The 27292-nt window shown below is 42.1% G+C and overlaps 1 protein-coding gene across 4 annotated transcripts in view; it reads left to right on the top strand.

The window, feature by feature from the left end:
- Positions 1 to 10375: 10375 nt before the first annotated feature.
- Positions 10376 to 27292, top strand: part of USP14 (ubiquitin specific peptidase 14) — a 65057-nt gene continuing 48140 nt past the window's right edge. For 2 of the 4 annotated variants that reach the window (XM_053571392.1, XM_053571395.1), the window contains exons 1-3: positions 18389 to 18575; positions 20469 to 20614; positions 23635 to 23667. In XM_053571392.1, coding sequence (XP_053427367.1) covers positions 18404 to 18575; positions 20469 to 20614; positions 23635 to 23667 — 351 coding nt within the window. In that variant the 5' untranslated portion in view covers positions 18389 to 18403. Of the gene's footprint in view, positions 10663 to 18388; positions 18576 to 20468; positions 20615 to 23634; positions 23668 to 27292 lie in introns of those variants that run through there. The other 2 variants (XM_053571394.1, XM_053571393.1) reach the window with 2 other exon arrangements.

The following is a 27292-nucleotide window of genomic DNA, read 5'->3' as shown; positions in this document are numbered from 1 at the left end:
AATTTAAAGGCTTCCAGATTCTTGAAACAGACCTTGCTTAGTTTGAGCAATATGATATCCTATAATACCATAACAGGGGACTTAGCCAATAGATTTCAGCTTATCATCAAAAAAGTCATACATCATGATCAAGTAGGTTTCATCCCAGGGATGCAAGGCTGGTTTAATATACACAAGTCTATAAACATTATTCACCGTATCAACAGAAGTAAAACCAAAGACTATATGATACTCTCAATAGAAGCAGAAAAAGTATTTAATAAGATCCAGCATCCTTTTCTAATTAGAACACTGAAGAGTGTAACTTGGCTTATTGTACCCTCAATGAATCCCCAACAATAAAAAAAAAAAAGAACACTGAAGAGTATAGGCATAGGTGGCACCTTTCTTAAACTGATCGAAGCTATCTAAGACAAACCCATAGCTAAAATTTTACTGAAGGGAGTAAAACTGAAAGCTTTTCCTCTTAGAACTGGAACCAGACAAGGTTGTCCTCTGTCACCTTTACTATTCAACATAGTGCTGGAAGTTCTAGCCAATACAATTAGGCAAGACAAGAAAATAAAGGGGGGCGGCACCTGTGGCTCAAGGAGTAGGGCGCTGGTCCCATATGCCGTAGGTGGTGGGTTCAAATCCAGCCCGGCCAAAAACCACAAAAAAAAAAAAAGAAAAAGAAAATAAAGTACATCCAAATGGGAGAAGAGGTCAAACTCTCTCTCTTTGCTGACGACATAATCTTATACTCAGAGAACCCCAAAGACTCAACCACAAGACTCCTGGAAGTCATTTAAAAATACAGTAATGTTTCAGGATATAAAATCAATGTCCACAAGTCAGTTGCTTTTGTATATGCCAACAACAGCCAAGATGAGAGGTTAATTAAAGACACAACTCCCTTCATGATAGCCCCAAAGAAAATGAAATACTTAGGAACATACTTAACAAAGGATGTTAAGGACCTCTATAAAGAAAATTATGTAAACTTAAGAAAGGAAATAGCAGAGGACTTTAACAAATGGAAGAACACACCATGCTCATGGTTGGGAAGAATCAACATTGTTAAAATGTCTATACTTCCCAGAGCAATTTACCGATTCAATGCCATCCTTATTAAAATACCAACATCCTACTTTCAAGTCTTGGAAAAAATGATTCTGCATTTTGTATGGAACCATAAAAAACCCTGTATAGCTAAGGCAGTTCTTAGTAATAAAAACAAAGCTGGGGGTATCACCATACCAGATTTTAGGCTGTGTTACAAGGCCATAGTGGTCAAGACAGCATGGTACTACCACAAAAATAGAGGCATAGGCATAGATATTTGGAATCGAATAGAAAACCAGGAAATGAAGCCAACAACTTACAGCCACCTAATCTTTGATAAACCAAACAAGAGCGTCCACTGGGGGAAAGACTCCCTATTCAGTAGATGGTGCTGGGAGAATTGGATATCCACATGTAAAAGACTGAAACTGGACCCACACCTTTCTCCACTCACAAAAATTGATTCAAGATGGATAAAGGACTTAAATATATGGCATGAAACAATAAAAATCCTCAAAGAAAGAATAGGAAAAACACTGGAAGATATCAGCCTGAGGAAAGACTTTATGAGGAAGACTGCCATGGCAATAGCAACAACAGCAATAATAAACAAATGGGACTTAATTAAACTGAAAAGCTTCTGTACAGCCAAGGAGACAACAACCAAAGCAAATAGACAACCTACCCAATGGGAAAGGATATTTGCATATTTGAATCACACAAATGCTTAATAACCAGGATCTATCCAGCACTTCAATTAATCCACAAGAAAAAAACCAACCATCCCATACATCAATGGGGAAGAGAGATGAATAGAATCTTCTCTAAAGACAATAGATGAATGGCTAGCAATGATATGAAAAAATGCTCATCATCCCTAATTATTAGAGAAATGCAAATTAAACCACCCTGAGATATCACCTAACCTCAGTGAGAATGCCTATATCACAAAATCTCAAAACTGCGGATGCTGGCGCAGATGTGGAAAGAAAGGAACACTTTTACACTGCTGGTGGGACTGCAAACTAATACAATCTTTTTGGAAAGAAGTATGGAGAAACCTCAAAGAACTCAACCTAGACCTCCTGTTTGATCCTGAAATCCCATTACTGGGCATCTATCCAGAAGGAAGAAAAACGTTTTATTCTTGTTAAAGGACTTTTTTTGTTTTTTTTTGAGACAGAGCCTCAAGCTGTCACCCTGGGTAGAGTACTGTGGCATCATAGCTCACAGCAACCTCCAACTCCTGGGCTCAAGCGATTCTCCTACCTCTGCCTCCCAAGTAGCTGGGACTACAGGCACCTGCCACAATGCCTGGCTATTTTTTGGTTGCAGCCCCATCATTGTTGTTTGACAGGCTTGGTCTGGATTCGAACCTGCCAGCTTAGGCATATGTGAGTGTCTTAGCCGCTTGAGCCACAGGTGAGCCAGAAAAACCTTTTATTATAAAGACACTTGTACTAGCCTGTTTATCACAGCTCAATTTACAATTGGTAAAATGTAGAAACAGCCTAAATGCCCTTTAACCCAGGAATGGATTGGCAAGCTATGGTATATTTATACCATGGAATACTATTCAGCCATTAAAAGAGATGGAGATTTTGCAGCATTTGTACTAACCTGGATGGAGGTGGAACACATTATTCTTAGTGAAACATCACAGGAATGGAGAAGTATAAATCCTATGTATTCAACTTTGATATGAGGACAATCAATGGCAATTAATGACACAGTGGGGCATGGGGGTAGGGGAGAGCAGACAGAGAAGGAGGGAGTGGGTGAGGGAAAGGAAAAGAAAAACAAAGAAAAGAAAACAGTGACTAATTCTCACATAAATTGGATTTAATTTTGGTCCAAAGTACATTACTTAAACATTAATTTCTAATTCAACTTGTTAATATTTTTAGGATATTGCATCCTCATTTATAAGTGAAATAGGTTTGTAATTTCCCCTTTACAATAATATACTTTTTCTAATTTCATTATTTATTTATTTGTTTATTTATTTTGAGACAGAGCCTCAAGCTGTCACCCTGGGTAGAGTGCCATGGCATCACAGCTCACAGCAACCTCCAACTCCTGGGCTTAAGCGATTCTCCTGTGTCCACCTCCCAAGTAGCTGGGATGACAGGCATCTGCCACAACGCCTGGCTATTTTTTGGTTGCAGCTGCCATTGTTGTTTGGCAGGTCTGCGCTGGATTCTGTTAAGACCAAATTCCGCCACTGAGAGATCACCAGACACACATGCAAAAAGCAAAGGAGTGACTTTATTCAAGCATGCTTGGGCCGTACCTCCGGCAGGACTCTGCTCGGAGGGGATGACCCCAAGGTAGAAATGATGGTGGGTTTTACACTCTTTGTCATGATGCAGTTTGGGTTTCCCCGGGGGAAACCGGGACCAAGTTTGGGGGTTGGTCGATGCAGGGACACTGAGGTAACTTAGGAGGTTTAGGATTGGCTGGCTCTATCCGGCACTGGCCCTACCTGGAGGCTGTGAGAACAACGGAGTGCATGTTGGATTGGCTGGCTCCGTCTGGAATTGACCCCGCTGGAGGCTGTGGCTGGGGCACCAGGGCCAACTTTCACCCAGGGGGCAGCTGCTGAGAATCTCTCAGCCCCTGGTGAAAGACTGACTCCGCCCCCCACCTTCCTCACCCTGCTAACTAGCCTTTTTATCTTCTCTCTCTCTTATATCCACTATGTCTCCCACTGCCCTTAACATCTCTGGGTGGGAGTTAGTTAACATTGTAGTGTTGCAGTCAAAACCCTCTCTTTCCAGCAATTAAAGAGTTACTACAAAGTTTGTTAAAAACTATTTTTTCTGGCTGCAAAAAAAATGTGGTTGCTATGTTACAAGTAGTTTTGAGATAAGGTGCTGGCATTCTGCAGAAGACCCAAGGTCAATTACTCATTTAGAACTAGAGAAAAAAGGGTGGCGCCTGTGGCTCAAGGAGTAGGGTGCTGGTCCTATATGCTGGAGGTGGCAGGTTCAAACCTAGCCCCGGCCAAAAAAAAGAACTAGAGAAAAAAAAGGTCTTCTTAAACTGTAGCCATTTTTCTCCCCCTTCTCCGCCCCTCCGCAGGGTTAGGATTTGCCCCCGGTCCCTTCAATTCGAACCCACCAGCTCAGATGTATGTGGCTGACACCTTAGCCATAGGTGCCGAGCCTCTTTTTCCAATTTTAATATCAGGTGTATCCAGATTAATCATTAATCATTAGAATGATTTTGAAGTATTTCTTCTTTTTCTATTGTCTATAAGATTTGGAATGATCTGTTTTTTGAAATTATCTTTTATTTTATTTTATTTTATTTTTTTATTTTTTTTTGTAGAGACAGAGTCTCACTTTATGGCCCTCGGTAGTGTGCCATGGCCTCACACAGCTCACAGCAACCTCCAACTCCTGGGCTTAAGCAATTCTCTTGCCTCAGCCTCCCGAGTAGCTGGGACTACAGGCGCCAGCCACAATGCCCGGCTATTTTTTGGTTGCAGTTTGGCCGGGGCTGGGCCTGAACCCGTCACCCTCAGTATATGGGGCCGGCGCCCTACCAGCTGAGCCACAGGCACCGCCCGAAATTATCTTTTATTTTTATTTATAAGTATTAGTTGTCTATTTTTTGAGACTTTGAAAAAAAATAAGAAGTTAACTGATGACTCCATACTGAACCTCAGAGTTAAAGCCTTCTATAATAGACATACTCGTATTTGACAATGTGAATGTTACTTTCTTTACATTATTATTATTATTATTGTCCAATAAAAAAATAGAAAGGCTTACTTAACCAGAATATATTAAAAAAAAAATTCTTCACTTAGGTTAGATGTTTTCTTTGGAATGAGAGATCGCTTGGAAAAGCCTAGCACATGGAAATTTCCAGATTGCCTTTCTTCTTTGTGATGAATAGTGACTTTAAGAAGATAGAAAATGTCACTCAAAGGAGATACTATATCACTTTTTATCCTACCACTCAGGCTGTCTGTCACCACATGCCATATTGCCCAGCCCACCTTATCTGTTCCTATGACCCAGACAGATGTCCTCTGCTCTATTCTAGCTAGTCTCCTTCCTGTCCTCCAGATGCCTAGCTGTTAGATGGTATAATACTTTTTTCCACGTTTTATGATAGATTCTGAGCTCTCTGGGTGGATGAGTAGCCAATCCATAAATAATCACGGAAGTAATGAAGTGGACTGCTTTGGGGTTTTACATTGTCTATTTCTTTAGAACCATCTGGTTCCATTTGCCTCCTACCTGCTTCAATTTCTTTCTTCTCCAAATTCCTATCACCAATACCCTTAATCTATTCATTCGGCAAATATATAGAACATCTACTCCCTGCTGGGTCTGTGCCAAGCCTTGGGGGCACAGAGATAAACAAGATAGAATACACTCACTGTCCAGTTACGAAGCAGGTACTACTCAGGTAATGACCCAAGGATAATTATTAAAGTGCTTCTGAGTATGTCATAATTCTGAATTCTCTAACTGAAGTAATCCGAAAATATTTTTAAGAAAGTAAAAGAAGTGATCATAATCTAGATGGAAAGATAAAATATAAGTGCTTTGTATAAAAGACAGCAACTACTGTTAAAAAATGGTAAATAGGAAATGTTAAAACATGTTAAATATTAAAAGATAATAATTAAATGTTGAATGCTGGGTGGCACCTGTGGCTCAAAGGAGTAGGGTGCCGGCCCCATATGCTGGAGGTTGCGGGTTCAAACCCAGCCCTGGCCAACAACTGCAAAAAAAAAAAAATGTTGAATGCTGCAAAAAGCAATTGCTTAAAGAGCAGAAGAAAGTTCCTAGCTTGTATCATGGAGGTGAGACATGAGTTAAGGGGAGAGGATGTGGGAAGAACATTGTAGGGCCTGGACATAGAAGGCAAAAAAGCTCAGCGTATTCAAGCATCACTGAATTTAATCTAGTACGTATAGTATAGGTAGGGAAATCTCAGACATAAGCCAGAATCAGTTTGTGTCCAACTGTGGATATTTTTTTTGTTTTTTTTTTGTAGAGACAGAGTCTCACTGTACCGCCCTCGGGTAGAGTGCTATGGCGTCACACGGCTCACAGCAACCTCTAACTCTTGGGCCTACGCGATTCTCTTACCTCAGCCTCCTGAGCAGCTGGGACTACAGGCGCCCGCCACAACGCCTGGTTATTTTTTTGTTGCAGTTTGGCCGGGGCTGGGTTTGAACCCACCACCCTCGGCATATGGGGCCACCCTCGGCATATGGGGCCGGCGCCCTACTCACTGAGCCACAGGCGCCGCCCGGATATTTTTGTTTTTGAAAGAAACATTTTAGCTGGGCACAGTGGCTCACACCTGTAATCCTAGCACTCTGGGAGGCCAAGGTGGGTGGATTGCTTGAGCTCAGGAGTTCAAGACCAGTTGAGCAAGAATGAGACCCTATCTCTACTAAAGATAGAAAAATGAGCCAGGCATTTATGGCAGGTGCCTGTAGTCCCAGCTACTTGATGTTGCTGTGAGCTATGATGCCACAACACTCTACCAAGAGTGACAAAGTGAGACTCTGTCTGAAAAATAAAAAAGAAACATTTGTTTATTTTTTGTGACAGAGTCTCACTTTGTTACCCTTGGTAGAGTGCCATGGTGTCATAGTTCACAGCAACCTCAAGCTTTTAGACTCAAAAGATTCTCTTGCCTGATTCTTCCCTTCAGGAAAGATTTATCTGTAACATACAATGCTGTTTGACAGCATTTTATCCGCAATAGAAATTTTTCCAAAATTGTGGTCAATTTCCTCAAACCTGCCTCCTATGGTTTTATCAACTAAGATTTCTTTGTTCTTTTTTTTTTTTGAGACAGAGTCTGTCACCCCAGGGTAGAGTGCCATGGTGTAATAGCTCACAGCAACCTCAAACTCCTGGGCTCAAAAGAGCCTCTTGCCTCAGCCTCCAAAGTAGCTGGGCCTAGAGACACCTGCCACAACACCCAGCTACTTTTCTATTTTTAGTAGAGATGGGGTCTCCCTCTTGCTCAGCTATTCTTGAACTCCTGAGTTCAAGCAATCCACCCTTCTTGGTCTCTCAAAGTGCTAGGATTACAGGTGTGAGCCACTGTGCCCAGTCCCTGTGAATGTTCTTAATGATATCTAGAATGGTGACTCTTTTCTGGAAGGTTTATACTTCGTCCAAAAAAAATTTTTTTTTGAGACAGAGTGTCACTATGTTGCCCTTGGCAGAGTGTTGTGGCAACCCAGCTCATAGCAAACTGAAACTCTGGGGCTTAAGCGATTCTCTTGCCTCAGCCTCCCTAGTAGCTGGGACTACAGGAGCCCACCATGATGCCTGGCTATTTTTTTTCTTGTTGTTGCAGTTGTCATTGCTGTTTAGCAGGTCGGTGTATGTGGCTGGCACCGTAACCACTGTGCTACGTGCACTGAGCCTTTGTCCAAATTCTTTATAGCTGCCATAGAAAGTGATTCTTTAACCTAACAAAAATGAGTTTCTCAAATAATAAGACTTGGGAGTTGAAATTACTCCTTGACCAACAGTCTACGGAATGCTTGTTGTGTTAGCAGGCATGAAAACAACATTCATCTTGCATATCTCCATCAGAGCTTTTGAGGGACTAGGTGCATTTCCACAAATAGTAACATTTTGAAAGGAATCTCTTTTCTGAGTAGTGGATCTGAATATTGGGCTTAAAATATTCAGTAAACCATGCTGTAAACAGATATGCTGTCACCTAGGTTTTCTTAGTCTATTTATAAGGGCAGAGTATCTAAAGCATAATTCTTAAAGGCCCTAGGATTTTCAGAATGGTGAGCACTGAGTTCAACTTAAAGTCACCATAAAAAGACTTAGAAAGTATCAGCCTAGGGCAGTGCCTGTGGCTCAGTGAGTAGGGTCCTGGCCCCATATACTGAGGGTCGAGGGTTCGAACCCAGTCCCGGCCAAAACTGCAACAAAGAAATAGCCGGGTGTTCTGGCGGGCGCCTATAGTCCCAGCTACTTGGGAGGCTGAGGCAAGAGAATCGCCTAAGCCCAAGAGCTGGAGGTTGCTGTGAGCTGTGATGTCACTACACTCTACTGAGGGTGACTAAGTGAGACTCTGTCTCCGAAAAAATAAATCAATCAATAAAATAAATAAAAAATAAAATAAAATAAAAAGAGAGCCAGCTCGACCGTTGTATCAGCCTAAAAAGAGAGCCAGCCTGTCCTTTGTATCAGCCTGAAACCAGCCTGTCCTTCGAAGCCCGCTATTGACTTCTTTCTAACTATGAAAGTCCTAGTTGGCATGTTCTTTCAATATATGGCTTTTGTCTGCATTAAAAATAAGTGTAGCCACCTTCATCAACGATCTTCTAAATAATTGGCTATTGTTAGAGGCAAGGTCTAATTCTGGCTCAGGCTGGTCTCTAATTCATAAACTCAGGCAATCCACCCATCTTGGCCTCCTAGAGTGCAAGGATTATGGATGTGAGCCACTGTTCCTGGTTTCTTTCCTAGTTTTTTATTGAAAATGAGAGACATGAAACTCTTCCTTTGACTCAAATACTTAGAGGTCACTGTAGGATTTTTTTTTTTTTTTTTGTAGAGACAGAGTTTCACTTTATTGCCCTTGGTAGAGTGCCGTGGCATCACACAGCTCACAGCAACCTCCAACTCCTGGGCTTAGGCAATTCTCCTGCCTCAGCCTCCCGAGTAGCTGGGACTACAGGCGCCCGGCTATTTTTTTGTTGCAGTTTGGCTGGGGCTGGGCTTGAACCCGCCACCCTCGGTATATGGGGCCGGCGCCCTGCTCACTGAGCCTCAGGCGCCGCCCCACTGTAGGATTATTAACTGGCCTAATTTCAACATTGTTATGTCTCAGGAAATAGCTTGCCTGAAGGGAAGGCGAGAAATGGGGGAATGGCCAGTTGGTAGAGAAGTCAAAATATACATGTTTATCAAAATATACACTGTCTTGTATTGGCATAGTTCATGGCACTCCTAAAACAATTAAAATGGTAAATTGAAGATACTGATCACAGAATACCATGACTTAACAATGATGAAAAAGTTGGAAATACTGGCCTGGCCTGGTGGCTCTCCCCTGTAATACTGGCATTCTGGGAGGCTGAGGTTGGTGGATTACTTGAGCTCAGGAGTTCCCGACCAGCCTAAGCAACAGGGGAGACTCCATCTCTAATAGAAAAACTAGCCGGGCCTTCTGGCTGGTGCCTGGAATCCCACCTATTCGGGAGGCTGAGGCAAGAGGATCTCTTGAGTCTAAGAATTTGAGGTTGCTGGCTCAGCACCTGCAGCACAGTGGTTAGCACAGTGGCCACATACACTGAGGCTGGCAGGTTCAAACCCAGCCTCGGCCAGCTAAACAACAATGACAAGTGCAACAGAAAAATAGCCAGCATTGTGGTGGGTGCCTGTAATTCCAGCTACTGAGTCAAGAGAATCTCTTAAGCCCTAGAGTTTGAGGTTGCTGTGAGCTGTGATGTCACAGCACTCTACCAAGGGTGACATAGTGAGACTCTGTCTTTAAAAAAAAAAAAAGAAAGAAAGAAAGAAAAAAAGGAAAAGAAAAAAAAAAAGAATGAGGTTGCTGTGAGCTATGACGCCACAGCATTGCTACCCCAGGGACAGAGACTCTGTCTCAAAAAAAAATAAAAAGTTGAAAATACTGTAAAAATTACCAACATGTGACACAGAGACATCAAGTTAGCATGTTTCTGGAACAATTGCGCGTATGGGCTTGTTCTGTACAGAGTTAGCACAGACCTACAATTTGTTTAAAAAAAAAAAAATACCTGTGACATGCAATAAAACCAGGCGTGCAGGTATAGTTAAGGCAACTGATGCTTGCAAGTCGGTCAACTACCCTGTTTCCCCAAAAATAGTGTCTTATTTTAAGGTGTGCTCCCAAAGATGCGCTAGGTCTTATTTTCAGGGGATGTACCTTTCCTGTAAGTAGGTCTTATTTTCGGAGGGTGTCTTATTTTCGGGGAAACAGGGTAGTAACAGAATTCTAACCAGGTCTAACTCTGACCACTAATTTATGCACGTAAAGTCTGTGTTCAATAATTTTTAATCTCAGTAAATTTGAAATAGTAAGGCCTCAACTCTGCTACTGGGTATATTAACAAGAAAAGAACATTTAGCAGTACTAATCCATCGTTTTGATAAAGGGAGGACATCACATTTTTAAAAAGACAGCAGGCAGGATTCCAGGCCCTCTCACTCGTCGCCTTACGGGGGCGCTCCAGAACCGCCCGACCAGTCGGCACAGGGCAGCAGGCGACCAGCGCGCACGCGCGCACCCGCAGAGGCGGCCGCCGCGTCTCTGCTCGCCTGGCACCGCCTCCTTCCCCTCCCCTCCGTCTCTTCGCTTTCCTTGCCCTGCTGGGGCCCTCGACTCTGCGCCTCCTCCCTCTGTTAGCCCAGCAGCTCGGCGGACGAACTGCGTGTTGCTGCGTCATCGGCAGTGGCCGGTTTGAATGAGACTCGTCGCACTGAAGCAGCAGCCAGCTCCGTGCCTGTGCCTCGGCCGCCGCTACACCTTCTTCTGGTACCCTGCCCGTCACCGCCCTCTCCGGGCCCAGCCTCCCGCGCCCCCGCCGCCGCCCGCGCCCCGCCATGCCGCTCTACTCTGGTGAGTGCCCTCCTCGCCCCTCGCGCGCCTCTGGGCCGACGCTAGGCCTGCGCGTAGGCCTGGCCCGCAGAGGCGGCAGCGGGTACGGTGCAGGGTGGCCGCGGCGTGCAGACAACCCCACCACCTTCCTCTCTTTGCTGGGTCGGAGCCTGCGACGCGGCATGGGAGCGCTGTCCCCCTAGGTCGCCGGCGTGTGAGGTGGTGTGGGAGGGGGATGGAGGTGGGGAGCATCTGGAAGTCGTGACTCTGCAGAATAGTTTCTGTCGCTATCCTAGTGTGCCGCGAGAAGCGAGGGTGTGTCCAGGACGCCGGGACCAGGCTGGAGGTGCAGCGAGCACTGGTCCTTTGGGCTTCTCAGTGGTGGCTGTGGAAGGGAGGGCCCCGAGGTATTAGGTCAGCCTTCAGGCTTCTTGAGGTTGCCCTCGGCCGCTGCCCTTCGCTTACCCCTGCTGCCTTTAGCTTGATCCGCTCCCCTTTTGTTCCACGTTCTGTTCTGTTCCGAGGCAGATTGCGAACCTTTTGTCTCTTTTTATTTTTTTGCTTCATTTTCGTTTCATCAGACATCAAATTGGATTTCTGTATCCTAGCTTTGAGAGGTGGATAAATGCAAATATCCACGGGTGTCACTTCTTGATTGGCGTTTGACAAGGGTGGTTTGCTTGATGGCGGTTCAGGGTATTGGCCAGGGATCACATCTTGTCTTAATGGACCTTGCTATTTCCTAGTCTTATTCAAAATGGCACCCAAAATGTGTGTGGTGGCTTCCTCTGGCTGTGGTTGTGGGTGAAATTCATTAACTATTCATGACTCTTTGTCACAATTTCTTTATGGAAGATTCAGCATTTTCAGTGAATAATGTGAATCAAGAATAATGTTTAATCTTAAAGTGGGTTCTTGATCGTCTAGAATGTTAAATTGAATTTTTAAATAATTGCCCTACTTGCTTAAACTGTAGCAATTAACAGTGGAATGGTTCTTGACATATTCCATTTGTACAGTATAGAATTTAAAGTATTAAATAAAGGAGATAAATGCTGTATGCTAATGCTTAACTACACTAGTGGGTTCACAGACATACAACAAAACCAATCCTTTTATTCTCTCAAAAAATGCCAGTACTCACAAAAGTTTCATTTTACAAAATTGAATTTTTTTTTCTTTTGAGACAGAGTCTCATTATGTCACCCTTGGTAGAGTGCCATGGTGTCACGGCTCACAGCAATCTCAGACTCTTGGGCTTAAGCAATTCTCTTGTCTCTGCCTCCCAAGTAGCTGGGACTACAGGTGCCCGCCAGCTGTTTTTTGGTGGTAATTCTCATTATTGTTTGGCAGGCTGTGGCTGGGTTTGAACCCACCAGCTCTGGTGTATGTGGCTGGTGCCCTAGCTGCTGAGCTACATGTGCTGAGCCCATTTATTTTATTTTATTTTATTTTTTTGAGATGAGAGTTTCACTTTGTTGCTCTCAATAGAGTGCCGTGACAACCTCAAACTCTTGGGTTTAAGCTATTCTCTTGTCTCAGCCTCCCAAGTAGCTGGGACTATAGGCACCTGCCACAACACCAGGCTATTTTTAGAGATGGAATCTTGCTCTGGCTTAGGGTGGTCTCAAACACCTGAGCTCGGACAATCCACCCACCTCTGCCTCCCAGAGTGCTGGGATTATAGGGGTGATCTATCATACTGAGCCTCAAAATTGAATTTTATCTTAAATATTTAATTAGATTTGTTCTTCCTTCCCAAAATGAGAATTGAAATGGATTTTTGAGGTTTCTCTTTCCTTGACATTCCCATATTGAGAATCTTTATTTTCAGGCTTAGCAAAAGCTTTATATTAAAATGCAGAGAACATTTTAGGTACTATTTCTTAAGTTTCAGTAGAAAATTAAATATCCAGAGTCGTCTTCTTTTATTATTATTTTTTTAGAGACAGAGTCTTACTTTATCGCTCTCAGTAGAGTGCCTTGCGTCACAGCTCACAGCAACCTTCAACTCTTGGGCTTAGGTGATTCTCTTGCCTTAGCCTCCTGAGTAGCTGGGACTACAGGCATCCGCCACAACGCCTGACTATTTTTTTGTTGCAGTTTGGTTGGGGCTGGGTTTGAACTTGCCACTCTCGGTATATGGGGCCGGTGCCTTACCCACTGAGCCACAGGCGGCATCCTTATTATTTTTTTCCTGAGACAGAGTCTCACCCTTTTTCCCTGGGAAGAGTGCCTTGACATCATAGCTCACAGCACCTACGAGGCTCCTAGGCTCAAGAGATCCACTTGCCTCAGGCTCTTGAGTAACTGCGATTACAAGTACCCACCATATCTAGCTAGTTTTCCCTTTATTTTATTTTATTTATTTATTTATTTTTTAGTAGAGATGGAGTCTCCCTGTTGCTCAGGCTGGTCTTGAACTCCTGAGCTCAAGCAATCTTCCTCCCAAAGTGCTAGGATTATAGTCGTGAGCCACTTAGCCCTGCTAAATATCCAGATTCTTTCTTTTTGTTTTTTTGTTTTTGGAGACAGGGTCTCAGTTTGTCACCCTGAGAATAGGGTAGAATGCGGTGGAGTCATAGCTCACAGCAACCTCAAACTCTTGGGCTTAAAGATTCTCTTTGTCTCAGCCTCCTGAGTTGCTGGTACTACAGGTGCCTGCCACAGTACCCAGCTATTTTTAGAGATGGTTCTCACTCTGGCTCAGGATGGTCTTGAACCTGTGAGCTCAGGCAATCCACCTGCCTCGGACTCCCAGAGTGGTAGGATTATAGGCATGAGCCACCATACCCAGCATTATCCAGATTCTTAAATGGTTAAGGATAAGTGCAATTAAAAATTACTGAACCCAGATGCAGTGGTGGATGCCTGTAGTCTCAGCTACCTAAGGAGCAGAGGTGGTAAGGTCACTTGAGCCCAGGCGTTTGAGGCTAGCCTGCGCCAAGAGCAAGACCCTGTCTCTAAAAATAAATACAAAAATAAATAAAGAAAAAGTAATAACTTTACACTTTTTTAAAAAATTTGAGACTGGGCGGCGCCTGTGGCTCAGTGAGTAGGGCGCTGGCCCCATACACCAAGGGTGGCAGGTTCAAACCTGGCCCCGGCCAAACTGCAAAAAAAAATAGCTGGGCATTGTGTTGGGCGCCTGTAGTCCCAGCTACTTGGGAGGCTGAGGCAACAGAATTGCCTAAGCTCAAGAGCTGGAGGTTGCTGTGAGATGTGATGCCATAGCATTCTACCGAGGGTGACAAAGTGAGACTGTCTCTAAAAAAAAATAAAAAATAAAAAAATTCGAGACTATGTCTTTCTCTGTGGCTCAGACTGGAGTCCAGTGCCATGATCATAGCTCACTGTAGCCTTGAACTCCTGGCCTCAAGTGCTCCTGCTTTAGCCTTCTGAGTAGTTGGAACTTAGGTGTGTGCCACTCAGCCAGCTACTTTTTACATATTTTTGTGGAGACAGGCTCTCTCTATGTTGCCCAGGTTTTGATTTCAAACTCCTCCCCTTAGGAATTGTTCCTTCTTCAGCCTCTCAAAGTGTTGAGATTACAGGCCATAAAAAGTTATTGAACAGCCAGGTGCAGTGGCTCATGTCTGTAATCCCAGCACTCTGGGAATCCGAGGTGGGTGTATTGCTGGAGCTGACAAGTTCAAGACCAGCCTGAGCAAGAGTGAGACCCTGTCTCTTAAAAAAAAAAAAATAGCCGAGTGTTGTGGTGGGTGCCTGTAGTCCCTGCTACTTGGGAGGCTGAGGCAAGAGAATCGCTTGAGCCCAAGAGTTTGAGGTTGCTGTGAGCTGTGATGTCACGGCACTCTACCGAGGGAGACAAAGTAAGACTCTGTCTCCAAAAAAAAAAGTTATTGAACACCTACCGTGTGCCTGGTACAGAGCAATGCTACGGTTTTATTAATGTAGATGTTGCTTTGTTTTAATCTTCAACATAATCCTGTGATACTGGTGTAGTTCCTGTTTTATGGATAAGCAAAAAATTTTAAATAACTTGCTCAAGGTGACACAGGTAAATAAATTTCAGATAGGTTTTCTCTCCTTTATATCTTCTTTTTTTCTTTTTAAAAGAGACATAGTGTTGCTTTGTTGCCCGGGCTAGTCCAGCGACGTGATTGTAGCTTACTACATCCTCTAACTCTTGGGCTCCAGCGATCTTCCCACCTCAGCTTTCCCTGTTCCTTGGATTTCAGGCATGGGCCCATGTCTGGCTTAGTCTCATCCTTTATTTCTAGTACTATTTTGGTTTAGTTCTGTATCATCTTTAGCTTGTGCTATTTTAATGTGTCTAGCTTATCTCATAGATAACAGTTGTATCTACTTCAAGTTCAGTTTCCCTACTGACTGGGAAATTATTAATCTAATAATACTCAAACCAGATCAAAGTGGTTCTTATGAAAATTTATCAGAGTTTACACATTGTCTATAACATAAGGCCCATATGTATGTTTTAGCATGACTTGTCTTGATCATTAGCCAGCATTAGTTTTATCTATTGCTACTTCCATTCACTCTGGGAATTACTTGTGTCTCAAAATAGTCCATGCTGCTTTATGCTGTTGAACATTTTTCTTTTCTAGGAATAGTTTTTTTCAACCTAGTTTCTGGCTAACATCTTTGAGACTCAAAGTTGATAGTGATAACTCAAACGTTAACACGTCCTCTAGGAAATCGTTCCTCACTCATGATGCATTCCACTGTGTTCCTGTAGCCTTTACAATACCCATATTGTTTTTTTTTTTTTGCAGTTTTTGGCCAGGGCTGGGTTTGAACCTGTCACCTCTGGCATATGGGGCCAGCGCCCTACTCCTTTGAGCCACAGGAGCCGCCCCAACAATGCCCATATTGTTAATTATTGTAATCTTTTTCTCTCTTCTCTTCATTATTAGATAATAAGTTTATGAAGAGTCTTCCTAATACTTGGTACTGTGTTTGTCATTAAATGAGTGCTCAACACATTCACCGAACTGGTCAAAGAATTGGGATTTGGAGTCAGGGTCAGGTTTTCAAGTTTTGACTTCAGAAGCTGAAATAAGAAAACTATTAGTGGCTCGGCACCTATAGCTCAGCAGCTAGGGCACCAGCCACATACACCAGAGCTGGCGAGTTCAAGCCCAGCCCGGTCCTGCCAAACAACAGAGACAACTACAACCAAAAAATAGCCGGGCGTTGTGGCAGGTGCCTGTAGTCCCAGCTACTTGGAAGGCTGAGGCAAGAGAATCGCTTAAGCCCAAGAGTTTGAGGTTGCTGTGAGCTATGAGGCCACGGCATTCTAGCGAGGGTGACATAGACTCTGTCTCAACTTCCCCCCCCCCCGCTCCCCCAAAAAAACTATTAGTTGGGCGGTGCCTGTGGCTCAGTCAGTAAGGCGCCGGCCCCATATACCGAGGGTGGCGGGTTCAAACCCGGCCCCGGCCAAACTGCAACCAAAAAAATAGCTGGGTGTTGTGGCGGGCACCTGTAGTCCCAGCTACTCAGGAGGCTGAGGCAAGAGAATCACTTAAGCCCAGGAGTTGAAGGTTGCTGTGAGCTGTGTGAGGCCATGGCACTCTACCGAGGGCCATAAAGTGAGACTCTGTCTCTACAAAAAAAAAAACTATTAGTTATGAGATTCTGTTTATTTATATATTTATTTTTGAAACAAGAGTCTCAAGGTGTCACCCAGGGTACAGTGCTGTGGCGTCATTGCTCACAGTAACCTCCAACTCAGGCTCAAGCAATCCTCTTGCCTCAGTTTTTCTATTTTTAGTAGAGACGGGGGTCTTGCTTTTGCTCAGGCTGGTTTCAAACTCATGAGCTCAAGCAATCCACCTGTCTTGGCCTCCGACAGTGCTAGGATTGTAGGCATGAGCCACCACACTGGGTCAGATTCTCATTCTTTAGAAGATAAAAGTTTTCAGTAGGAACACCATATATCCTTGAGTTTATTTTTCTTTTACTTGTTCTAAAAATTAGCTATTTTATAAGGTGGGTTGAAATTTTTTTATTGTGGTAAAATATATGCAACAAAATTAACCATTTTGAAATGTACAGTTCTGTAGCATTAAGTACATTCACACTGTGCAACTATTACTACCATCTACCTCCAGAATTTTTTTATTTTTTTAGACAGAGTCTCACTATGTCACCCTTGGTAGAGTTCTGTGCCATCACAGCTCACAGCAACCTCAAACTCTTGGGTTTAAGTGATTCTCTTGACTCAGCCTCCCAAGTAGCTGGGACTACAGGTGCCCGCCATGACGCCTGGCTATTTTTTGGTTGCAGTTGTCATTGTTGTTTGGCAGGCCCAGGCCAGATTCGAACCCGCCAGCCTCAGTCTGTGGCAGCACCCTACTCACTAAGCTACAGGCACCAAGCCTACCTCCAGAATTTTTTCATGTTCCCAAACTGATATTCTATACCCCATTAAACAGAATCTCTTGGTGTCTGTCTTTCTGGACACTAGCAACTGCTGTTCTCCTTTTGTGTCTTAAGTTTGATGGTACCTCTAGGTACCTCTAGGTACCTCATATCTGGAATCATATAGTATTTGTCCTCTTGAGACTGGTTTATTTTTCACTCATATATGTTGTAGTATGTGTGAGAATTTTTTTCCTTTCTAAGGCAGGCTGAATGATCTTCCATTATGTATAGGTACCCCATTTTGTTTATCCTTCACTATGTGGTGAATGTTTGGCTATTGTGAATAATGCTGCTATGAATGTGGGTGTATGGATATCTGTTTGAGTCTCTGCTTCTTGTTTTTTTTTTTTTTTTTTTTTTTTTTTGAGATAGTTACCCTTGGTAGAGTGACATGCCAGTGTCATGGCTCACAACAACCTCAAACTCCTGGGCTCAAGTGATTCTCTTGCCTGCCTCAGCCTCCAGAGTAGCTGGGACTATAGGTGCTCACCATGATGCCTGGCTATTTTTAGAGATGGAGGTCTCACTCTTGCTTAGGCTGGTCTTGAACTCCTGAGCTCAGGCCATTCACCTGCCTCAGGTTCCCAGAGTGCTAGGATTACAGGTGTGAGCCACCACATGGGTGCTGAGCTGAGTAGAGCTTTCAGTTCTTCAGGGTATATACTCAGAAATGGATTTGCTGGATTATATGATAATTTTATTTTTCGTTTTTTTGAGGAAATACCCTATTGTTTTCCACACTGGCTGTAACATTTTACATACCCACCAGCAGTATACAAAATGTTCCAGTTTCTCTACATCCTCACCAATACTCATCATTTTCTGTTAATTTTTTTTTTTTTACAGTAGCTATGCTAATGACTGTGAAGTAGAAATTCTATTCATGGGCGGCGCCTGTGGTTCAGTCCGTAAGGCGCCGGCCCCATATCCAGAGGGTGGCGGGTTCAAGCCTGGCCCCGGCTGAAACCAAAAAAAAAATAGCTGGGCGTTGTGGCGGGCGCCTGTAGTCCCAGCTACTCGGGAGGCTGAGACAAGAGAATCACTTAGGCCCAGGAGTTGGAGGTTGCTGTGAGCTGTGTGATGCCATGGCACTCTACTGAGGGCCATAAACTGAGACTCTGTCTCTACAAAAAAAAAGAAAAAAAAAAAGAAATTCTATTCATGTATTTTAAGAGTTCAACTTTTTATTGACCGTGTTATAAAAGAGATTTAGTCAAAAGACCAAAGTCCATGTTCCCATCAGACTCCCCAGATCCTTTGCAGCAGCAGTGGAGGGGCAGGATGTCCTGCTGGGGCAGCACCAGCTGCTGGAGTAGGTCCATCAGCCTCAACGTTGCAGGTGAGGTTCCTGATGTTGACATTGGCCAGGGCCTTTGTGAACAAGCCAGGCCAAAAGGGTTCAATGTTTAACAGCTGCTTTAATGAGAGCATTGATCTTCTCTTCTCTGATGGTCACCTCACCCTCTTGCAGAATGAGGGCCAAGCGGATGGAGCCAAACTCAGAGACAGAGGTCATGGTGCAGGCAAGTACATTGCTGGCACTGGTGGGTGCGGTACTAGTTGCCTGATAAAGTGAGAGCCTCATGTGGGTTCTCGCATCCTTGGAAGGAATGAGTGCTTTAATGGTGTCTGAGGAAAGGGTAGATTTCTATGTTTTTTCTTTTCTTTTTCTTTTTTTTTTTTTTTGAGACAGAGCTTCAAGCTGTCACCCTGGGTAGAGTGCTGTGGCATCACAGCTCACAGCAACCTCCAACTCCTAGGCTCAAGTGATTCTCCTGCCTCCACCTCCCAAGTAGCTGGGACTACAGGCGCCTGTCACAACGCCTGGCTATTTTTTGGTTGCAGCCGTCAATGTTGTTTGGCGACCTAGCCTGGATGCCAACCTGCCAGCTCAGGTGTATGTGGCTAGCGCCTTAGCTGCTTGACTCACAGGCACCGAGCTGATTTCTGTGTTTTTTCCATGATTTAGCTATACTTTTGGATTCTTCTTAATGTTTGAGCAACTCTTTACAATTCTCCCATACTTTTCTTATGATTCAGAATCTATATTCCTTAACCTGTTTATTTTTCAAGAATTTTAATATTTTATTTCTCTTTTTATAGAGACCATGTTGTTTAGGCTGGTCTCAAACTCTTGCCCTCACTCTCCTGTTTCAGCCTTCCAAAGTGTTTGGATTCTGGGTATGAGCCAGTGCTCCTGGGCCTTCCAAGAAATTTTTTTTCTTCTCTTAAGCTATGTTTCTTACTTTTCTCCCTTTCTCTTCTTCTAGTAGCTTGTACTGATTTGAAAGATTCTTTAATTAAACTCATTGTGGGCTGCTCTTGGTGGCTCACGCCTGTGCTTATGCCTGTAATACAAGCCCTTTGGGAGGCTGAGGAGAGGATTGCTTTAAAAGCAAGTGCAAGACCTCTCAACTAGCTGGGCGTCAATGGCAGGCGCCTGTAGTCCCAGCTACTCGGGAGACCCGGACAAGAGAATATTTGGAGCCCAAGAGTTTGAGGTTGCTGTGAGCTATGATGACACACTGACACTCTAGCCAGGGTGACAGAGTGAGACTCTGTAAATGAATAAAATAATTAAACACGTTGTGAAGGCTGTGAACCACATTCTGGGAAATAGTTTGGCATAATGGCGTGATCATCATTTTACAGAGATTGTTGGAGTGAGATGCAGAAGACGTGGATATTTACGAACCAGTTTTGTGACATTAACAGATCAACATTTTTTAAATTTGAGACAGTCTCAAGCTGTTGCTGAGGGTGGAGTGTTGTGATGTCATAGCTCACAGCAACTTCCAACTTGGCTCAAGTGATCTCTTGCTTCAGTTTTTTTTACTTTTAGTAGAGACAGGGTCTTGCTTTTTTGCTCAGTGTGGTCTCGAACTTGTGAGCTCAAGCAGTCCACCTGCCTCAGTCTCTCAGAGTACTAGGGTTATGGGTGTGAGCCTCTGTGCCTGGCCCGGATCAACTTTTTTTTTTTGTAGAGACAGAGTCTCACTTTATTGCTCTCGGTAGAGTGCCGTGGTGTCACACAGCTCATAGCAATCTCTAATTCTTGGGCTTAGGCGATTCTCTTGTCTCAGTCTCTGGAGTAGCTGGGACTACAGGTGTCCGCCACAACACCTGGCTATGTTTTTGTTGCAATTTGGCCCGGGCCGGGTTTGAACCCGCCACCCTCAGTATATGGGGCCCGTGCCCTACCCACTGAGCCACAGGTGCCGCCAGTTAGATTAGATTCATTAAAATTTTATTCCAGACCTACTACATGTATGTCATCATTGATTAGGTATTATGGGCATGGAAAAATGAATGACACACTTGGACTCTCGAGAACTAGTCTAATAGCTGATCCTCTAAGGGTCTTCTGAATCTTAAGTTTTGTTATAAATGACAGTAAATTGTGATTTTTGTTGCAGTTACTGTAAAATGGGGAAAGGAGAAATATGAAGGTGTAGAATTAAATACTGATGAACCTCCAATGGTGTTCAAGGCTCAGCTTTTTGCACTAACTGGAGTCCAGCCGGCCAGACAGAAAGTTATGGTGAAAGGAGGAACTTTGAAGGTAAAATACAGCCATATTTTCATTTGACAGTGTTATGTTATTAGTGAATTAACATCAGATAATGTGTTTTGTGTTATGTAGCATTTTGAGGTATTGTTCATATGGTGAGAGTATTTATGAGATTAAAACTATCTTTTTCATATTAGCAGAAGGGAGGAACATAGTCATTTGATAATACTATAGAATATTATAAAGGCATCATTTAAAAATTTCCTTTAAAATGTGTGGTATCAGTGGATGTGTCTGGGGGGGTCAGGAAAATGGGACATTTTACAGTTATCTGTATTGTTTGAACTTTTTTTCCTATAAGGATGTATGAAAAATATTTTATTTTTTAAGACTAATATAAAATCTATTTGTATTTCCTTGGTGATCTTCTGTTAAAGGGAGGGAAAATTTTATCTCTTTTTAAAAATATGGAGCAAGACAGGTGCATTTTTTTTTAGAACTAGTACAGAATATATTTTTTACACACATTTGAATGTTAAAATTCAAAGCCCTTTAACATCTTTACCAAAGCTCCGGTTCTAGAATACTGAATAACTGTTAATTTTTTCCTTTTGTCTTTTATTGCATTTTACTCATGAAAGAAGATACCCTTTCTCTTAAGATAATTATTATCTAACATTTTAACTCCTACCTGGAGATGGGAGACAAAAATCTTTTAAAAATAGAGGAATCCTAATTTTTTTTAAATTTCACTTCCTTTGGGATGATTATAGTTGAGTCCATGCTTATTATCATCATTGATGAAGAGCCACAGAAAGATGAGAAGTTAATTTACCTTATTGTTTATAATACTATATGAACATAATTTTTTTTTAAATTGAGACAGAGTTTCACTTTGTCACCTCCATAGAGTGCTGTGGCGTCCCAGCTCATAGCAACCTCAAACTCTTGGGTTCAAGTGATTCTCTTGCCTCAGCCTCCCAAGTAGCTGAGACTACAGGAGCCTGCTACAACGCCTGGCTATGTTTTTGTTTTTTTTTTTTTACTAGGCCTGGGCTGGGTTCGAACTCACTAGCCCTGGAGCATGTGGCGGGTGCCCTAACCACTGAGCTATGGGTGCCCAGCATATATGAATATAATTTAAAAGTATTTTCTTTTTTTTTTTTTTTTTGCAGTTTTTGGCTGGGGCTGGGTTTGAACCCGCAACCTCTGGCATATGGGGCTGGCGCCCTACTCCTTTGAGCCACAGGTGCTGCCCTTAAAAGTATTTTCTTTAGTGGTTAGATATGAAATACTAACGAGCTATAGTTAGTTTTAGAGAGATGGAGTGGCTACCTCTGTCTGCTGGGCAGTAAAACACATGTTGGTGAGAAAACTTGTTTATTCCCATAAGTTGTAGTATGAGCCTTTGGCCTTTAGTGAACTTGATAACTTGATTTGTCCTGAACTATGTGCCAGTATACTATGGATAATTATAGAAAAATGGTAATTGGGCGGCACCCGTGGCTCAGTGAGTAGGGCACTGGCCCCATTTACCGAGGGTGGTGGGTTCAAACCCAGCCACGGCCAAACTGCAGCAAAAAAATAGCCGGGCGTTGTGGTGGGCACCTGTAGTCCCAGTTACTTGGGAGGCTGTGGCAAGAGAATCACCTAAGCCCAAGAGCTGGAAGTTGCTGTGAGCTGTGATGCTATGGCACTCTACTGAGGGTGACAAAGTGAGACTCTGTCTCTAAAAAAAAAAAGAAAAAGAAAAATGGTAATTAAATGAAATCCTAACTGCTAATGTATGTTTTATTCATATTTTATAAATGAGGAAACTGAACACTAGAGAGGTTTAAGTAAAAATAGTGAGGCACCAAAAGAGTGTGCAGTTCACAAGTCAAGCATATCTGAGTTCAGTTTCCAGCTTTGTGTGACCTTGGGTAAGTGATCTGAGGGCACATTTATAGTTATTATTCTTTATGATTAGCATTAATAGCCCGTTAGGAAGTTACTGTTTGACCTTAAAGCAGAGTGTCCAAAGACAGAATTAGTGGTACCAATGGGGGGGAGGGGAAGGAATATTGAATACTTGGTACCCTCTGTAAAAAATAATATGGAACTGACTTTATCTTGTGAAAGTGAAGGCTTAGCTGCAGTAAGTTAAAATATCTGTGGACCAGGTAGCACCTGTGGCTCAGTGAGTAGGGTGCCAGCCCCATATACTGAGGGTGGCAGGTTCGAACCCAGCCCCAGCCAAACAGCAACAAAAAAATAGCTGGGTGTTGTGGTGGGTGCCTGTAGTCCCAGCTACTCGGGAAGCTGAGGCAAGAGAATCGCTTAAGCCCAAGCATTGGAGGTTGCTGTGAGCTGTGACACGACACTCTACCAAGGGCGATAAAGTGGGACTCTGTCTCAAAAAAAAAAAAAAAATCTGTGGACCAAGCGTGGCATTTAAAAAAAAATCTTGAATTTTGTTACTTGCTTCATAGTTGTGAAATTAGTTAATTGCTTCATAGTTGTGAAACTTAGAACTGGAAGCATTTTTGGATGTGCAAATATTACTAAGAGTTGTTTTGGGAAGCCTGATCTACTCTTCTGATATGATTTAATAGCATTTGTGTTCTCAAGGGTCTGGTATAATTTTTAATAGCACTTGCATTCTCAAGAGTCTCCTAGTTTGGATGTAGACCTTATTTCATCAATTACTGTTTATTCTTGTCATATGAGCTAGTTATAAATTATCTTTGCTGGTTACAGACATGCAGAAAGAATCTGTCATTTGTCATCAGTCAGGTGTTTATTTGTGCTTGCTAAAAGTGTTTTATGTACTGTAAGCACTTTTTAGTACTTGGTGCTGGCAAGTTTACTATCTTTTAGATTGTGTTATTGTATGTAGTTTAAGTGATTATTAGACATAGTGGTTTTAGGACTGCATGTGTTTAAAATTTTTTTTGATGGTAATTATAAATAAAATTTGCATATAGAATAAATTTTATCCTATTTTGAAGTAGCTTAAAATTAGTTGATTATTAGATTATATTCAAATTGTGCAGAGATGGTTAAATGTTTTTTATTTGTCTTTGAAACAGGATGATGATTGGGGAAACATTAAAATAAAAAATGTAAGTATTAATTTATAAACACTTATTATGATGGAGTAACCTTATGATACTAAAATCAGTTCCAAAGGATTGTTTTCTCATATGTGTATTCAATTCTGGCACCATTATTGAAAATGCTTTTTCTTTCTTTTCTTTTTTTTTTTTTTGGTAAGGATTAAGCTGACATTTATCCAAAAAAATAAAAAAGTATATAAATGGGGAATAAGCCTTTGAAAGGATGCTTAAAATTACTAACCTTTAGAATAATGAAAAGAAAAATCACAGTAAGATATACACACCTATGAAAATGACCACAATAAAACAAAGAGAAAATAAAGGTGTTGAGGATTTGGAGAAATTGGTACCTTTGATGAGAAAAATGATGTATCCCCGATGATAAAGAGTATGGAGGTTCCTCAAAATTATCATAAGATATAACAATCCTACTTTGAGTATGTATCCAAAACATGCAGCATAGGCCCTGGAGTTGACATTTGTATACCCCTGTTCATTGTGGCATTAGTCATAAGAGCTAAAAGAAGAAACAAAAATATAGTATGTGCATACAGTAGACTATTATTCTGCTTAAAAAAAAGGAAACTATAGTCACAGGCAATGATAAAGACAAACTTTGAGAATTATGTTAACTGAAATTAGTAACAAAGTGAGAATTTATAAGTCCATTTATATGAGATACTTTAAGGAGACAAACTCAAAAAACCAGAAAAGTACAAACGTCTTTGTCAAGGTCTGGAAAGAGTGAAACAGGCAGCTTTTTAATGGGTATTGAGTTTTAGTTCTGCAGTATGTAAAAGTTCTAGAGGTCCTTTGCATAAAATTATGGCTATACCTAACACTACTGACATTTACAATTAAAAAGGCTGGTGGTTTTTTCATTCTTAGAGGTGGTGAATTTTATATTTATATATTATATTACAATTAAAAATTTAAAAAGTGATAATTAAAAGATAGATTTAAAAAGCTTTCCAATGGCTTGGCGCCTGTGGCTCAAGCGGCTAAGGCGCCAGCCACATACACCTGAACTGGCGGGTTCAAATCTAGCCCGGGCCCGCCAAACAACAACAGCTGCAACCAAAAAATAGCCGGGCGTTGTGGCAGGCACCTGTAGTCCCAGCTACTTGGGAGGCGGAGACAGGAGACTTGCTTGAGCCCAGGAGTTTGAGGTTGCTGTGAGCTATAATGCCACAGCATTCTTCCAGGGCAACAGCTTGAGGCTCTGTCTCAAAAAAAAAAAAAATAAAATAAAATAAAAAGCTTTCCAAAATTACCTTTAAATCCAAAGTTTTTAAAGAAAATATAAGTTCATCAATAAGCACATGTTGAAATTAAGACTGTTGCCATGATTACTCACCTATGCAGGGTAAAACTATTGGCATTTTGCCAATAGGAGAAATATAAGATAAACCATGAACAAAGTTGGCTTAGTATTTATAGAGACAAATATATATAATTTGTGGTAGACCTATGCCTGATCCACGTTTAAATTAAATGCTACATTGTTTTCAGGTGTATATACAAAGTTGTAAATACTTATTTAAAATTATAATAAATAGGTAAAACCAAAAACTCAATAAACTGATGTCGGGAAATGTAATTCCTAAAAGAAACGCAGTAATATAGTACTGCAAAACAAGAATAAAAGAAACATTTACCCATAAAACTCTTTTTGCAACACTGATATACCATTAAATATTTTTTCTGGATAACTACAGTGTTCCACTGTGACCGTGCACTCACAGGGAGCAGGAATTTTGAATCATTGACATGCTTTGTATGGTAGTAAAATTTTCATAGAAAATGCATTACATGATGGCCAGTCCTGGTGTCACCGTGATTTCCAGGGCCCAGCAAAGGGACAAAGTTTCCAGAGCCCTGAAGTCAAGTGATAACACATCAAAATATGGACTTATTTTCTACTCCACCTTCATTGGCCAAGCAGCTGCCAAGAACAAAAGCTGTGTCTCCCAATACCTGGCAAAAAAATGTAGTATTACTTCACAAATCGATTGCTTTTCTGAGGTGCCCACTGGCTATTTGGGGAGAAGCTTCGAGAACAAGTTGAGGAATGGCTGTTGTATGAGACTGGAGAGATCCCCAAAAGAATCTGGATGTCCTGAAGGAGGCAGTGGTTCAGTGAGAGGAAGCAGCTGCTGAGATTACCAGGAAACTGGGTGTTTGACTACAGTCTCGTGCCTCTTCACATTCCATGGCTCCTGCATTTGCCCCAAACAGGAGATCATGTCTGACTTAGAGGCAGCAAGACCCAGGGAGACCAGATGTCTATAGTTCTCTAACATCATATACCTATACAAATTCTGTTGAGCAGGATCCATGTACACCCACTCCTCCAGAGAGAATTCTATGGCCACATCCCTGAATGTTAAGGGTCCCATTTCCCAGCTTCCATGGTGTCCTGGTGTTCTTCCTATGGGATCTTCCAGTGCTCGCAGGTCCAGGGTGACAGAGGCTGTGGCAGAGAAACCTGGTCCCTTCTGGAAATGGCACAGTGGTGGAGAGACCACAGTTCAGTACTCGGCAGAAAAGACTGAAAATGCTTTTCTTTGTTCATTGCCTTGTGTGGGGTCTTTATTGAAAATCCGTTGTAGGTCTGTGATCTAATTGATTAAAGTTATGCTAGTGCCACATGGTCTTGATTAGTAAAGCTTTAGAATAAGTCTTGAAATAAGGTAGTAAAAATTCTCCAACATTGTCTTCTGCTTACAGAATATTTTAGCTTACAATCTTAGAATAGGCTGTTAATTTCTACAAATTGACTCTTGGTGGATTTTGTTTGAGATTATATTGAATCTGTAGATCATTTGGGAGAGTGAGCAGCTTATCAATATTGAGCACTAAAATCCTGGAACATGGTATACTTCCTTATGTAGTTCTTTATTTTCTCTTAACAGCATTGTAGTTTTTCAGTATTGACAAGTTAACTTTGTTTCTTTCTTTCTTTTCTTTTTTTTTTTTGCATTTTTTTTGCCAGGGGCTGGGTTTGAACCCTCTACCTCTGGCATATGGGGCTGGTGCCCTACCCCTTTGAACCACAGGCGCCGTTTTTCAGTATTGAGTCTTATATATTTTTTGTTAGATTCCTGGCACTTAGTTTCTTTGCTTTTGAAAGCATTAAAAAAAAAAATTTTTTTTTTCCAGTATTTATGGCTAGAATGTGAAAATACTATTGATTTTTTTCTAACTTTATTTTTATCTTGTGACTTTGAAATTAATTCACTTACTAGTTGCAGTAGTTTTTTTCAGTAGGTTCCAGTGGGTTTTCTGTGTGCATAAGCATATTATCTGCAAATAACAATTTTACTTCTCCTTTTGCAATTTATATTTTTGAGACAGAGTCTCACTCTGACACCCCAGGCTAGAGTGCCATGGGGTCAGCCTAGCTCACAGCAACCTCAGACTCCTTGGTTCAAGTGATCCTCCTGCCTCAGGCTCCCAAGTAGCTGAGACTACAGGTGCCTGCCACAATGCCCAGCTAATCTTACTATTGTTAGTAGAGATGAAGTCTTACTCTTGCTCAGTCTTGAACTCCTGAGCTGAAGGGATCCTCCTGCCTCTGTCTTTGGGTATTAGGATTACAGGTGTGAGCCACTGTCTCCCTTTCCAATTT

Source organism: Nycticebus coucang, chromosome 19, assembly GCF_027406575.1.
Source record: "Nycticebus coucang isolate mNycCou1 chromosome 19, mNycCou1.pri, whole genome shotgun sequence".
In the NCBI taxonomy this organism is placed as follows: Eukaryota; Metazoa; Chordata; class Mammalia; order Primates; family Lorisidae; genus Nycticebus; species Nycticebus coucang.
Note: the sequence above shows the minus strand (reverse complement) of the source record. Positions and strands in the feature narration are given on the sequence as shown.